A 15,951-nucleotide genomic window follows, 5' to 3' on the forward strand; every position below is an offset into this window, starting at 1 on the left:
TATGAAGTTCTTTTTTTTACTTATTATATATCTTGCCATATTTCCGTGATATATTTATATTGATTGTGTTGACGAATAAATGATGATTGATTGATTGATTGACTGGGGAACGGGTGAGAATCCGTAGTTCCTCTGCCAAGACAACTGCAAATACAATATTCTTATCCCATGATGACTAAAACAACCGTTGATTAGTATTTCTTCCGCTATCCATTTCTATGAGATTCAGGATATGATATGAGGATCTGCTTTTCTATAAAAAATACATTAGCTTCACCACACTTTCATATGATGTTTTGCAAAAGAAACAATCTCTCACTTTCTCTTCATAACCTGACTATTTTTCGGTCGTACTTCAGTTCTGCAGTTTAGTCTCTATGGCTTGTGGGGAGATTTGCTTTGTGGAAAACATTCTCATTTGATACCGAGCTTTGTGTGATTCGTTACATCTTTTGACTGTTTGACGCGACGTTTCGTTGTATTATTCTCTTTATTATGGCAGAAGAAGACATATGGGATAGCTGGGAAGATTTTGCGGATAGTAATGTGAGTAAATTCACCAATTAAATTGTTTTCAACGGTTTATTGTACCCGTAACATTGTAACCTGTATGCTTGTATGTATGTATGTTTATTCGTCTCGTAAAAGCAATATAAAAGAGTAAGTAATTATAAATACTGAAGACGGGATGTATGTACAAGACCAGAGGCGTAGCCAGCATATTTTGCGCCCGGGGCAAAATATAACATTGGCGCCCCGGCCCCCACGTTTAATCATGTTTTCTATTGGATTTAATTGTATATGTAAAAAAAATTATATTTCGTCACGCTAATAACCGAATTGCGTAAGTCATTTTTAGCTGTTTTGAGAAAAACGTAAAAAAACTTCCTAATGATATTGCTATGCCATTGAGAGTCTTTAATTTGCCATAGTTCAACTTTTTGATCGTAGCCGGATTTAAGTTAATTTGTATGACGCAGTCATGTGACGCCATAATGGCACACTGTGATTTAGGCAAAAATGTGTCTATGGCTAGAGGACATACGCAATTTTGCAACTTGTCTATATGTACCAGTCCTGAAAACCAAACAATCCAAAATCCCCAAAATAGCTAATCTGTTTCAATTACATTATTTTTTATGTTTAAAAATATATATTTCATCAATATAACACGCTCTGCACATCACCGAAATAAGACTAAAGTTAAATATAAAGAATAAAACAGTAATGTACTCTTATATAAAAGTCAACCAAGGTGAATTGGACTCAGACAGTAAATATCACAAGTGCACGCCTTCCTATACAGTAGTATAAATTGAAAATTATCAGCGCTAAGCTAGAATCTGAGATGCAAAAACTGCGTTAACAATGATAATTCATTATGACGGAACAATTGAACAAATTTGCATATCATACAAAATTTCTATTTTTATGGGTTTCGGAATTCTTAAAATAAAATCTGAGTTAACAGACAGGTGCGCAGCATTACATAAATACTTATTTTATGAAAAATTCAAAACCGCCCAAAATGACTTACGCAATTCGGTTATTAGCGTGACGATATGTGAATTTAAATTTATATGTATTTATATATTTTATTATTTATTCAAAAATATATGTATATGTAAATTCAAATTTTCATGAAACATTTTATTCAAAGAAGAAGCAAAGCTATACAAAATAGAGCATATGTCCCACTCAGTTACTGTCAAAGATGATCTACATAGACTAAAATAAATTCATTTTTTCAATTTCACTGTCGTAAACTGGTTAACACGTCATCAAAATCTGTTTTTTTCCAATGTTTCTCTTTCAACACTTAGAAGTGCAAGATCACGGACACGATCCTGTCCCGTTGATGCACGTGAATACGACAAAATAAGTTTCAATCTGCTGAAAGACCGTTCACAGCTTGCAATTGAAACTGATATTGTTAACAAAATTTGTGTAGAGAAATTCGCAGATTGAATGAAACGTCGTCTCCAAAAGACACAATAAAACCAAGAAGAGCCAAAGGAATTTCTGGTTGATCTACAGTTCTGTTACTGAGCAGCATTCTGCAATCTCCAATTTCGGTGAAAAGTTCGTGGCCATTGATGTCCGTGGGGTAGAGATTTGCAAAATCTGTGCAATCTCGACGAATTGTCGAAAACGGCATTGAGGTCTTTTAGCACAGTATAATATATTTTATGTAACTCTGCCGCAAAGTACGGTACTTTGACAACAAAATACAATCCACGTATTACTCAAAACATGTATTAACATCATTCAACCAAATTCCGTTTCCATTTGTCTCCAGCACAGAACTAATATCAACTTACATCCGAGTGCGCAGGCAAGAACTTAACGATACAGAACCACGTAATTAACCCGGTGCATTTTAATACCTAACGTTACCAAATCAAATTTTGCTTTGTTTTCCGGCCAAATTTTTTTGGGCCATGTAATTACGATGGAAATCTGACCGTGCTATGTGCGTGATGACGTCGGCAGTCGTAAGTGGTCTGACCAAGTGTGCAGTTTGCCATGTACTAAGATTAGATGTCTGCCGCCGGTGCGATCTTGCTTGTGACCGTTTTTTACCTTTGTTGTGAAATTTTTGCCAGCCCCATTTTGGCGCCCCTGTACCTTGGCGCCCGGGGGCATATGTACCCCACTGCCCCCCCTAAGCTACGCCTCTGCACAAGACCATATTGGCCTAAAACACAGATGTGCGGCATACACCCCTTTTGATATAGGTATATAAATTATAATAGGGTAAATCAAATATGTACAATATGGTCCTTTATACAGGCAGTTGTGCAAGGAGGGTTGGTATTTCGAACAAAACAAAAAAAGACGATTGAAACCTTTTTTTATTCAATGTAATATTTCAATTCATATAAATTTCTGTGTCAAATGATACTGGTACGGTACCTCACTCTGTCACTAGTTTTTCAATATATAGACATACCTAAGTTTCTGAGGTTTTCTATTTCATTGGCGCGGCGGTGTGGCTCAACGGGCTAAGCGTTAGGAATACGCTCGCCACCGCACCTCTAATTACTCTGCGTGGGTTCGCAGGTTCGAATCCCATGCAGGGATGGTTATGTGCGAGAGGATTGCTGGACTCCTCGCTGTCGTTGGGTGGTTCACGTAACCGCTGGTCGGTTACGGCTTCCTCCACCGCCAAGTCCATGCTTCCGAAAACAAACAATATAACTAATCACATACCCGACTTGGAATGGTAACCGGACGAGAGGCCGTGGTTCGCCATATGGATAAGCCGTCTTATCGGCTTTCATTTCCCCCAGGATAAATATGTGAATCCTATCCTATCCAATGGCAGACCAAAGCTATGAAATATCCAGAATTTCGTCTTTTGCAATTTTATCTGATATATCCTGTTGTGGATTTTTAATTAAGTTAGTCTGAAAGAAGCCCTAAACTTAGATTTTATTCATCCAGTTCAGCATTTGTAACTGTTTTTTCCAGGATCTAGACAAGCATGTTGATCAACATTTGCAACTTACGAATGGAAATTCTCACAAAGAAGAAAATGGAAGCAAATTTTCTGACGATGACCAAGACTTTAGCGATGATTTTATTTGTACTGGTAAATTAATATCTCTGTAGGTTTAAAAGTCACTTAAAATCTACATATAAATTATAATACTAGCCTATAGCACTTTCCCCCACCTTTAAATAGAACAAACTTTCGCTGCATATGGCTGTATGGCTAACGCATAGTGTTAGGCGTCACATTGTTAGGAACACGCTTGCCATCGCACCTCTGACTACCCTGGGTGGGTTTGTTGTTTTGTTGATGTCGGGTGCTTTTCATAAGAGGTATAGCAAATCACCCTCTAATCCCCTTTTTTACTTACTATGTGCATGCGTAGCTAAACCTGTTTACAGATGATTCTCCCCAGGCATTTCGTCATTCGAACTTTTCCGATGACTAGGTGTTATGGCGATTTGAGATAGATTTTGATATATATATCACTATATAAACACACATTTTAGATGTATTTACGGATATTTAGTCACCAGGGCCACGACATATATCAGTAACCTGTGGCAGCGATACAACTCTAAGGCTAAGCTTAATACTCCCATGCCCTAGCTATGCCAAATGGTATTTATACAATAGTATTTTTACATAACTCCCAATGGGAAACAAACTCATAGTTCAAAATCGTCTTTGGGTCGGAAAAATTGGCGAAATATGGAAGTCTTATCTTCTGTATAATTTTGTTGCCTTATTATTCTGGATAATGTTAATTAAAATGGAACGTAAACAAATTCTATCATTATTTCAATTTATTGAATTATGTTCGTCAAAATTGTTTACGTGGTATGGAATTGAGTATGTGAAGTGTGAACTTTAATTGGGGCTTATTAGCGAGGAGGCATCCAAATAGACATAACAAGTATCATTGTATACTGAATGTAGAGTTCATTCTAGAAGAAAAGGGAAATTTTTCAGGTCGCAGATCTCATTTACCATCAACAGCATTCTAAATTGACAAATACAAAAATAAATACGGTATATTAAATTAGTTTGAAAAGTAATACTTCCCCTTTTTGGATTGTGAAAAATATTGACTAATAATTGATAATAAGATGAAATTATATTCTGTGATGTTAGATGGCCCTGAATCTCACACCATCAGAAATATTTTGTTTAATTCTTTGTGCAAACGAGCTGACTATATATGTCTATGTTTTAACTTTTTTGATAATCTGTCACGCATTACATAGAAATATTAGATTTTTTTTTTGATGATTTCCTCGCACACATACAAGTATGTCTGAATTACCTCTTCTGTAATTACAAAATACATTTTGTTTTCAAATAGGTATTTAATGTATTATGTACCAATACTTTGCATATGCTGATAATATAAAGCAATGTATGTTGCGCAAGGTTTAATAATAAGTCTGCTTAAATTTTGTTGTCATCCAATAAACATTCTACTATTCTAATTTCAGGTGAAAATAACAGTAATAATGGAACTCAGTTCAGAATATTACCGAGACCAGTAGTTCATGAAGAAGATCAGCATCGGTATTTTTTTGGCCATTCATATTTTTATTGATTCTTTTTGCAAGTCGTGTTGATTGAATACAAAATTTGGGTGTCAGTTTAGTATGCGATCTTAATGCCATAAAACTACTTTGGTACATAATCTCATTTGTTTAACATGATCTCTACCCCATACAAAATTGGGTTAGGCTTACGTTTGCATATTTGAGTACTCGAAATATCGTGTTTGAACTAGTCAAAAATATATAGTTATACAAATCAATACATTTATTTATGCTAGGACATCATATAAACCGCAAGTAAAAATACTAAAAAGGCCTGGAAAAGATTCGCAAGATGATGATAAAAAAGCGAAAGATAAATTGAAATCTCAGCCAGCAAGATCGCTGGCAGAACGCCAAGCTGCTTACGCTGAAGCAAGAAATAGAATAATGGGGCATGGAGTTACCCAAGGTGATAGTAATGCCACTGTTAGTAATTCAGCTTCGTCGTCTAAATCCAGGTACCTATTCATAATTTCATATGTTTCTTTTACACACCAAGTGCCACTAGTTTTCTATTTCATTCTATAAGTTTTATATAATTTTTAATTGTGAAGACTGGAATATTCGTCATTTTATTTATTGAAAATAGTAAAGTGTTATGTACGTCATTTTGTTTCTACATAAGTGAGTGCCAAAAAAGATTTACCCCTGATCGACATTAGGGATGTGGATGTCTTTTAATATGGACAGGGCCCCAGGTTGTATATGGCAACTACAGAAATAACCAGCCATAAAACACTTGCTTTTCTGAGTGCTATCTTAAGTTAATCTTTATTATGTTTACAACCCACTATTAAGTGGTTTTTTATTGGTAGAATGTACTTCACAATTCTGGAGAAAAATTTTAAAATAAGTAAATATATGGTTTTATGATTCAGTGTGCAAGGTAGTATCATGCAACATTCTAAGATAATCATTTTTCAAATGTGGATCTGGAATCCAGAAAAGGCAATTAAAATTTTATTGCCTTTTAAAACAACCTACATGTGTGAAGCAGCATTTTCAACTCTTACCTATAGGATGACACAGTATAGGTCAGGATGTGCCATAGAGTCGAACCTACAGTTTGCTTGTCACAAATTGTTCGGAGAAGTGATAAATTGTGCAGAGAAAAGCAACCTCATTCATCAAATTAATGTCATTTGTGTAAATGAAACAATATCCTTCCTCGTTTGTTAGGCACAGAAATTGATACAAAAATAAAAACAGGGGTCCCGAAAAATTAGGGAAACCCCGACCTAGACGAATTGTGAATTGTTTGTATTGTTCATATGATATATTTATCATTTTCTGTTCCACACAAATCTTGAACATATATACCGTAATTTATATAGTACTGATTAATATTTTTTAAATTTGGAGACACAGTTTTATTTAGTTTTCAAATCCTTCTATGTTTATTTTCATTTTAAGTTTTTGTGCTTACAATTGTATTCAGATCCGAGCATCGCAAATCAAAAAGCAAAAAATCAGATAGCCCGAAAACCAAGTCTGCGCAAGTCGAGAGGCTGCCCAAAGGTCCTGATAAAACAGGCCGTGGTTTTACTACTCCGAGGTGATACAAAAAAAAACTGCATGGTGTGGAAAAAAAGAATCACAAAATGTGCCACTGCGGCTTCAAGATTGTGCCACGTATTCGTGCCACTAAATATATTCACCGGATTAGGGAGAGATCACTATAATGCCATGTCTTTTTGAGCTATAAGTCATTCTTTGTATTGCTCTTAGCTTTAAAAGAACATTGTGGCAGTAAGCTTGAAAACGGCTTATGAAAGTCGGTAAGGTGATGGTCAAGTGAGGAACGAATTAGAACACTGGACAATGACATGTTGAACGCAACAGTGAAGGAATCGGCCATGAGTAATTTCTGGTTAAATTCATTTGCAGAGCTGAAGCACAGATATGAGATGCGCGTGGGTGAAGTCGGCCTGGAATAGAGATGTACTGATATTTGTCAGTATTGAATATTACTCTCTAATTGTTAACTTCGAAAGCCGAATTATCATAATTTAACATTTCATATTACGTTAGTAAGATAACGAGTATCAGGCCTGAACTTAAGGAGGAATTTAGTAAATGACGTCGTGAATATCTTTTCGTCATACTTTATTTACATTTGGAACATTTGTGACTGTCATCTGCAAGGTATCCGAATACACCAGTAAAGGAATATTGGTGCAATACGAACAATATCTGTATGTCTCTAGTCTGGGATACTTTATGCCTAAATAATGTAAATAAATCTTCAAGAATTTGGTATGGGCTGAAAATTTTGGTGTTACAATCTTTTTTTTATACTATCCGTGATATTTTTGCTTTTCACATTTTTTTTTTTTGAAAAATTTTTCATTTTGTTTTCTGGTCCCTATTTCTATATTTTTTGGAAGCTGATAAAAAATAATCAAGAAATTAACAAATTTTTCCGATTAAAAACCATTTGCCAAATTTTACATGATATATTTGTACATCCACTGGGGCACTATGGTGCCATCCAATTAGGTAAATTTTCCACCTAGATGACGAGTGGGCTGAAGGATGAAGAGGACTTTTGACGGTTTTGAGTCCAAATAAATTTTAATATTAGAAATTTGATTCACTGTTTCATCGATGTACTATATATACATTTTTTTATTGATAAAATTTGTGAAGGGGGAAGAATTTCAACACTCCCAAGGGTTCAAGTAACAAAATCCATCATTGGTTAAATCCAATTTTGTCTTGTGCTAAACACACCCTTAATAATACAGAACTCCAGATCGTTGTACTTTTTTTTATGTGGACAATCTCAATTTCATTTTACTTAACACTGGTTGATAGTTTTTACAATATGTCAAAAATGAGAAAGTTGAAATTTTGTAAATTTTTTTGGAAAAAATAAATAGTAATCTCAGCTAGTCCGGGATTATTGTTAAGTTCAATCCTGATTGGCGAGAATGTCAGTTATAAGCAGAGAAGGGATACTTTTTTGTTGTGCATACGTCTCCCAGTTTAGGAAATTGGTGACCACTTGTCGAGCCAAAGGCTGCTTTCATTTTAGATATCAATAATGCTGTATAGATATGAGAATTATTCAAGCAAGATGTCCAAATATCTAATCATAACCCAATTTTGTCGAAATCACAAGAACGAGCTTTCCAAAATTTTAATGGAGGTTTAAAATTTGAACTTGTACTGGAGAGTTCGACAATGTGACCTTCTGGGAACTCCCCCAACACGTCTTTTCTCATTACTTGTTTCTCATTTTTGCAATTTATATTTATGCTATTCAAATCCAGTGATTTAGGTTATATAGTATGATACTTGAAAAAACTAATTCATTTACTTTGTCAGTGCCATCCTAGCAATCTGAATTCTGGTATCATTTTTGCTTCAGAATTCTCAAAATTTCAGATAGAGCTAAACATTTTTAAAAAAATTTCTTTGTGCAATCTTTTTTATTGTGCTTTTTTGTGTGGAAGTTCGGGACTTTCTTACTCAAATGTGCTCAGTTTATTATCAGATGATACACTGTGCAGACTGCTTTATCCATGGTTTTCAGCCTGTTTTCACACAGTTCACCAAAGCAGGATTTCAAGATCCAAACATCGAAGCCGTTTTATGAATATTTTGGATTTCATTAGGGCTTTGCATATATAATATTAAATAATAATGTTGTTTTTTATCTTCTTGTTCGAAGAAGTATTACTTCATTTTCATGTAAAATTGTGACCTGGAAATTACGAAGGCTACAAAATAGTATAAATAGATCCTGATTGATTACTTACGGTTGTTGCTTGGATATTTTTCTTGTGGGTATATTTCGTTTATTACATTTGAGCATTGATTGAAAAAATTTGCTTCAGATCAAACTGGGTTGTATCATATTTGTCTTAATTATTTCAAATATCGATTTCGAAATATAAAATTTCCTCTGTTCAACTTCTCATTTAGGATCGGTGGGGGGGAAATATGGTACTTAATGCTATGCTACGGAATATGCTATGGTATGACATCTTTGAATATAAGTTATGCATTGCTTATGGAGTGTGACTGGTTAGTTAAGTTTGAATATGATATTGGCACTTGGAAGAATTCAGGTCTATTGAGGCTGATTATTTTTCTCGTATTCACTGTAATTTGCTCAACGAGGCTTGGTCAGCTAATGCTTTTTATAGTGGTATCGGCTCTGTTTTTCGAATATCAGTTCATTAAATCATTTCCTCCCCTAAGCGTCAATGTGGCTCGTTGTCATGTGCTGATGTTGTGGGTTCATTTCTATGTTTCTAAATTCATATCACCACTTTCGTTAATACATATTTCTTATGCCATATTTCGTTTTTTTTTTCTTGTGAAAAAGCGTGAGCAACTTGCTCGTATTGAATATGTCTTGTTATTTTTCGAGTGGTATTTTGGGGCTTTTATCGAATGTATGATAAACCTCTTTCCTAAAATATTCAAAGAGATTGGGTGTTGTGCTGTAAGTATTGACTTCCGGCAACATGGCCCATACTTGCCGTTTAATTTTACTGGCGAAAATTTAACATGAGCGGTCGTTTCTTCAGCTGGCGACGGGAGTTAGAAATCACAATCCTGTATTGGGAAACACTATAAAATCGCCGTGTTTGGCATTATGTTAGATCAGTGTTTCCCAAATGAGTCCGCGGAGCGTTTGAATGAGTCCGCAACGAGCCAGAAATTCACTGCGGGCTACAAACTTTTTTGCGAAACTCAACTATCAGCCAAGTTACGATTTACGTTAGAATTCAGGAAAACATAAAAAGCAAGTTTATTAACATAACATTAATGGAGTCTATAATTACTGGTTACTGAGTAGGGCTGGGCATATATTCGAATATTCAACTATTAGAATAGCAATTTACTATTCGAAAATTTGGTAACCGGTGACGCGACAGGTCAATTGCGCGCCGCTTAATCAAACGATGAGATTGCCGACGAAAACACTCTGCACACGCGTCGATACCTAAGTGGGTGTTTCTCGCAAGTTCGAACAACGAGGAATATTTTTTTTTTGGTAGGTGGCAATCTAAATTGAAAAGAGGCAATAGTAAAAATAAAACGGAGAACACCATAAGTTTTGATTTATGATGGTCCGCGACCGATTAAAAACGCTTTTTTGCAAATTGCAATATTTTGGGTTCTACCGTAGTATACGTACCAGGACATTTTCTCGTAAGATTCTTTCTTTACCTGCATCCACATTGGTACGTACTGAAGCGCCCAAAGTGTTACGAACAGCTCCGATTTGTCGAATTCACAAAAATGCGAATCAAAACAAAATATGACCGGGCACTATACCACGCATTTTTGTGTCCACGGATTGTCATGATTTTTTCTCTGAGTAGTATTGCTTTCATTTCGTCAACACAACCGTAGATTACAATTAAATTAATAATAAAGCAAGGGGACGAATATGTATTTTGATTTAGTAATATATATACTTTAAAAATATTTTTTATAAGTACTGGATCAAATTGTACTTTTTGGAAATTTATAGCAGATGGTAGGATGTTTCTAACGGCAGTAACATATTCGCAAGATTGCAAAAATATGTATCAAAACTATATATAATCGGGCAATATATTCTCAAATTATTATGTTCGCAGATTGTCGTCAATGTCGTGGCATTTTAAAGAAGCAATGCTTTCACCTTGTCGTAAATCTTCGCAACCGCGAGTTACCTTGAACACACTCAAATTAAAATAGATGGACATTTTAAATTTTCTTCGTTGTCATGGATTGAATACTGTGTGACAGAAAAGGCTATTATACACTAATGAAGGCCGCTCTTCTAACGAACGCGTAATTGCGACAAATTTCCGATTTTGAAATTCGTTAAAATTCGGTTGTGTTTGGTTTTATTGCTTCTCACACAGGATACGGTTGCAATGAATTCACCTTGAGTCCGCAGAGGTTTTCGCCAATTAGAAAATAGTCCGCGACCAAAAAAGTTTGGGAAACGCTGTGTTAGACCAATGACATTAAACAACATGATAGGCAACTCTGACGTCACTCCATAAGACTACATGCGAAAGATTGTATTTCATGATACGCTCCAATGCACATATTTCTTGTCGCATTTCGCGATCGTTTTCCACTCGCTTTTGCTACTCGGCGTCTTCTTTACGTGTAGTACCTGCCCTTTTTGCGCCTGTAACAAAAGAAAATAATCTCTATATCTAAGAAGTTTTGCTCACTTGGAAAGCTGGAATGGCAGACAAGCTGTAAAGAGTAATTTTGGAAATCATAGACGTTTTTTTTTATCAGAAAAGATTACAAACGCGATAGTGTAAAGATTTGTGTGGAACATTTTGCAGACAACAACAAAGTTCAAAGTTAATAATTTTTATGTTTGCGCTTAAACATTGAAATTTCATTTAAAGAGGGTGTCATACAAAACAGCAAAACTGTTTTTACTTCTCTTAACGGTGCTGTGATACAATTCCATAACACAAAGTTTGCACCTATCGCACTTGCTATTGTAGGTGAATTTATTAGACATATTACATATTCAGTTAATCGTAGGTAACATTGCTGGTACATAATGCCTCGTAGATAGGTTTGTGTCTAAATTTAGCTCATAGCCCACTAATTAATATTATCTTCTATGCAGGAGGTTGCAGGGCTCAATTCAACTTGCAGCCTTACCGATCACCTGACGATGCTCATTTAGTTTGGCTCGAGCAAGTCTTCTTGAAAGACTTGTGTGAATGGAAACTACCTATATGTTTTGCCTTCCTCCGATTTTAGAAGACAAATTTATTCTGAGGGATTTGGCATATAATTCTCATTGGTTGTTGGGTTTTTATAATTCCTATTAATTGTGAATTCTGATTCTGATGTCAATACTCCAAGCTGAGGTAATAAGCAAGACAATACATTTTTGTCATCTGGAAGCAAAATATGCACACTAATTAAAAGTTTGACACATTGAGATAATACATCATGACAGAAAATACAAGTTAAAGATATGTATGACCGTCACATGGTAATTAAAATTAAAAAAAAATTAATATCGGCTGTGGAGTATGAAAAGTTCAAGACAAAGAAAAGAACAAAAGTTCATAGCTCATGAACTCTCAATTTTGCCTCCATTGCTTTGTGAAGGCCAATATATTCCGAGTGGCTGAATTGGTTTACCTTTATGATAGCAACGATTTTGTATTTATTATAGCGAGATTTTATTGAAGTGATATTATTTCCCAAAGCAATGCTTGAATCGTCTAGAATAGATCAGTGGTGTCAAACTGTCAGTGGTGTATTTTTCAGATAGTTTTAGTTTGTGACATATATTGTGATGCAACTAAACAGTTGGATTAAGTTTCATTATTTTCTACAATTTCAAATGCAATTACATATTAATATTTGATTTCCACTAATATTGCAAGTTACTGTATTTATTACAAAAAATCATAAAATTTAATGTACAACCATCAAAATCAATTTTGAACAGGCTTTGGTTAAGGAAAGAATATTACATACACTAAAAATGACATAATCTAAATATATGAACCTAAAATTAACAAAAATACTACAGTATAAACTCAATGTTTTTTAATTACATTTGTCCTGACGTTTGGCCTTTTTTTTTGTGTAACCAGCATACTAAGGCCAGACTGAAATGATTTTATAGTACCAAATCTAACTAACGAGGCCACATGATCATGGGTTTATCTGGATCTTTGTGAATGTCTAATTAATTCCAGTAATGCAAAAAAGTTACTTTTATCATTTCATGTATAGATCAGTAGAAAAACAAATGACAGATTTTTTCGACAAGACATTTCGCGCCACATTGCATGGCATAGGATTGCATGATTTATTATTGATATTGATTTTCAGTAACTAAGTCGTTGTATAATTACATTAATATACAAACACATGGAAATTTTCTGTTCGAAGTTGGTCTTCGAATTTGTCATATTGACTGCTGAGCTTATTGTGTTTTTTCATTGTACTGATGGAAATATGACAAATTAAACAATGTGCTTCAGAATTTTGTGAAATGCAGAAATATTGCAACTCCCATTTTTTTCGAACATGCCACCTTCTTAATGTACTTTGCGTTTAATTTAATCACTCAAGTGTTTTATTCAAGTATTCTTTTGCTAGCTTGATGTGTATTCTTGATTGGGTCGAAATGTGAACAAAAAACAAAAAAAATTTAATTTTCCAAAACTACTTTCAGTAATTTTGTTTTCTGTGTGAATATTCAATTTCACTTTGAAAGGTTTGAAAAATATATTACATTTAGATAAAAAAAACTTTCAAGTACTATTACAATTATTGTTAAGCGTTCGAGGGCTGCACTAGAAGTTCTCTGGGGCCGCGAGTTTGACATCCCTGGTCTAGATTGAAGCTGTCCAAAATATATACCAGTATTTTATCATAAATCATGATTATACCCTTCCCTGAATTTCTTCTATAGTACTACCAAAAGTTGATGAACCAAATATAACACAGGTGTATTCAGTAACCCGTAATCCTCATTTTTCAAAGCTGTTTTAAGTATGTCTGGCATGTTTTGTGCTCTTTTACAAATAAGACCGCTTATGCAATCTTACGCTTTGGTAGTTTTAGGTATTTCCCTCAACCTCTGCAGGATGTAGGGCCATACACAACTCTACCTCTACTGGTGGGTCAAATGTCTTTGCATGCCTCCATAGGTTGTTCTTCTATTGCAAACATTTATGGAGTATTCTAATAATATTTCTTGAAATCACACTGTCACTGATATGTCGCCAGACTTCTGATATCTCCCCTTCTGCTACAGTTGTCCTGTGAATAAATAATAGGAAATTGAGGTTAGACGAATAGTTGAAAGTTTTGCTTTATGTCGGCTTAATTTCTAGATTGATATACCTACTATTATTGCTATTGCCTCTTGTGCTGCAGGAGTCTCAGAATGATTGGACAGGTTTGTCCACAACTTTCACATCTGAAGAAAGAGAGGAAATGTATTAATTTTCGTTAAGAATAAATAAAGCAGTCTATATGATTTAGAATGGAAGAGCTGATAAATCCAATATATCATGTTTTATGTAAAACTGAAACTTTTGTGTTTTACTGAATTTGGTATATAAACCAACTAATAAAGGGGTTTAGTCAGAAAATTTCAAGCATTCGTGGCTCCAAATACTTGAGAGATCAGACTATACAATATAGACCGTTATGAGTGAAATTGTAGGTGAACTTGTTAACCCTTTGATTCAATACGCAAATAAAAGTGAATGAGCAATAGATATGTTACAGCAATGACATTAAACAACATGATAGGCAACTCTGACGTCACTCCATAAGACTACAGGCAAAACATTGTATTTCATGATACGCTCCAATGCACATATTTCTCGTCGCCTTTCGCGTCCGTTTTCCGCTCGCTTTTGCTACTCGGCGTCTTTTTTACGTGTAGTACCTGCCTTTTTGCGCCTGTAACGAAACAAAATAATCTCTATATCTAAGAAGTTTTGCTTACTTGGAAAGCTGGAATAACAGGCAAGCTGTAAAGAGCAATTCTGGACATCATAGACGTTTTTTTTTTATCAGAGAAGATTACAAACGCGATAGCGGAAAGATTTGTGTGGAACATTTTGCAGATAATGACAAAGTTCAAAGTTAGTAATTTTAATGTTTGCGCTTAATCATTGAAATTTCATTTAAAGAGGGTGTCATACAAAACTGTGCTGCGATACAATTCCATAACACAAAGTTTGCACCTATCGAACTTGCTTTTGTAGGTGAATTTATTAGACATATTTATTATTCAGTTAATCGTAGGTAACATTGCTGGTACATAATGCATCGTAGATAGGTTTGTTTAAATTGAGGAATTTAGCTCATAGCCCACTAATTAATATTATCTTCTATTCAGGAGGTTGCAGGGCTGAATTCAACTTGCAGCCTACCGATCACCTGACGATGCTCATTTAGTTTGGCTCGAGCAAGTCTTCTTGAAATGCTTGTGTGGATGGAAACTACCTATATTTTTTGCCTTCCTCCGATTTTAGACAAATTTATTCTGAGGGATTTCGCATATAATTCTCACTGATTGTTGGCTGTTTATAATTCCTATTGATTGTGAATTCTGATTATAACAATGAGTTGAAAATTTTTTTACCTAATTTACTGGCACCTTTTTCTTGTCAATACTCCAAGCTGAGGTAATAAACATGACAATACATTTATGTCATCTGGAAGCAAAATATGCACACTAATTAACAGTTTGGCACATTGAGATAATACATCATGACAGAAAATACAAGTTAAAGATATGTATGACCATCACATGGTAATTAAAATTAAAAAAAATTAATAGGGGCTGTGGAGTATGGAAAGTTCAAGACAAAGAAAAGAACAAATGTTCATAGCTCATGAACTCTCAATTTTGCCTCCATTGCTTTGTGAAGGCCAATATATTTCGAGTGGCTGAATTGGTTTACCTTTATGATAGCAACGATTTTGTATTTAATATAGCGAGATTATTTCAATTTAATTGAAGTGATATAATTTCCCAAAGCAATGCTTGAATCGTCTAGAATAGATCAGTGGTGTCAAACTCATGGGTTTTCGAGAGCCGCATTGCATTTTGAAAATTGTAAAAAGAGCCGCAAACAGTTTTTGATAATGTATACTTATAAGATATTTTTAAGATAGTTTTAGTTTGTGACATATATTGTGATGCAACTAAACAGTTGGATTAAGTTTTATTATTTTCTTCAATTTCAAATGCAATTACATATTAATATTTGCATTCCACTATTATTGCAACATTTGCAAGTTACAGTATTTATTATAGAAAATCGTAAAATTCTATGTACAACTATCAAAATCATTTTTGAACAAGCTTTGAATAAGGAAAGAATAATACATACACTAAAAATA

At 34.4% G+C, this 15,951-nt stretch overlaps 1 protein-coding gene and 1 long non-coding RNA gene across 3 annotated transcripts; both read left to right on the forward strand.

Moving 5' to 3' along the window:
* The first annotated feature begins 301 nt into the window (after positions 1–301).
* Positions 302–9,382, forward strand: LOC120334158 (SUZ RNA-binding domain-containing-like). Of its 2 annotated transcripts, none has more exons than XM_039401609.2 (5): positions 302–546; positions 3,475–3,589; positions 4,975–5,050; positions 5,310–5,531; positions 6,512–9,382. In XM_039401609.2, the coding sequence occupies exons 1-5, from the start codon at positions 496–498 to the stop codon at positions 6,630–6,632; spliced, it is 585 nt and encodes a 194-aa protein (XP_039257543.2). In that variant the 5' UTR covers positions 302–495; the 3' UTR covers positions 6,633–9,382. The 2 variants fall into 2 exon arrangements, with proteins under 2 accessions (XP_039257543.2, XP_039257542.2); XM_039401608.2 differs by having other exon boundaries at positions 344–546; positions 3,475–3,595.
* A 4,945-nt stretch (positions 9,383–14,327) lies between these two features.
* Positions 14,328–15,254, forward strand: LOC144411796 (uncharacterized). The gene is made up of 2 exons (XR_013468900.1): positions 14,328–14,684; positions 14,942–15,254. It is a non-coding gene; the product is annotated as an uncharacterized LOC144411796 (long non-coding RNA).
* Positions 15,255–15,951: the final 697 nt, after the last annotated feature.

The sequence above is a fragment of the Styela clava genome, chromosome 15 (genome assembly GCF_964204865.1).
Source record: "Styela clava chromosome 15, kaStyClav1.hap1.2, whole genome shotgun sequence".
Classification (NCBI taxonomy): domain Eukaryota; kingdom Metazoa; phylum Chordata; class Ascidiacea; order Stolidobranchia; family Styelidae; genus Styela; species Styela clava.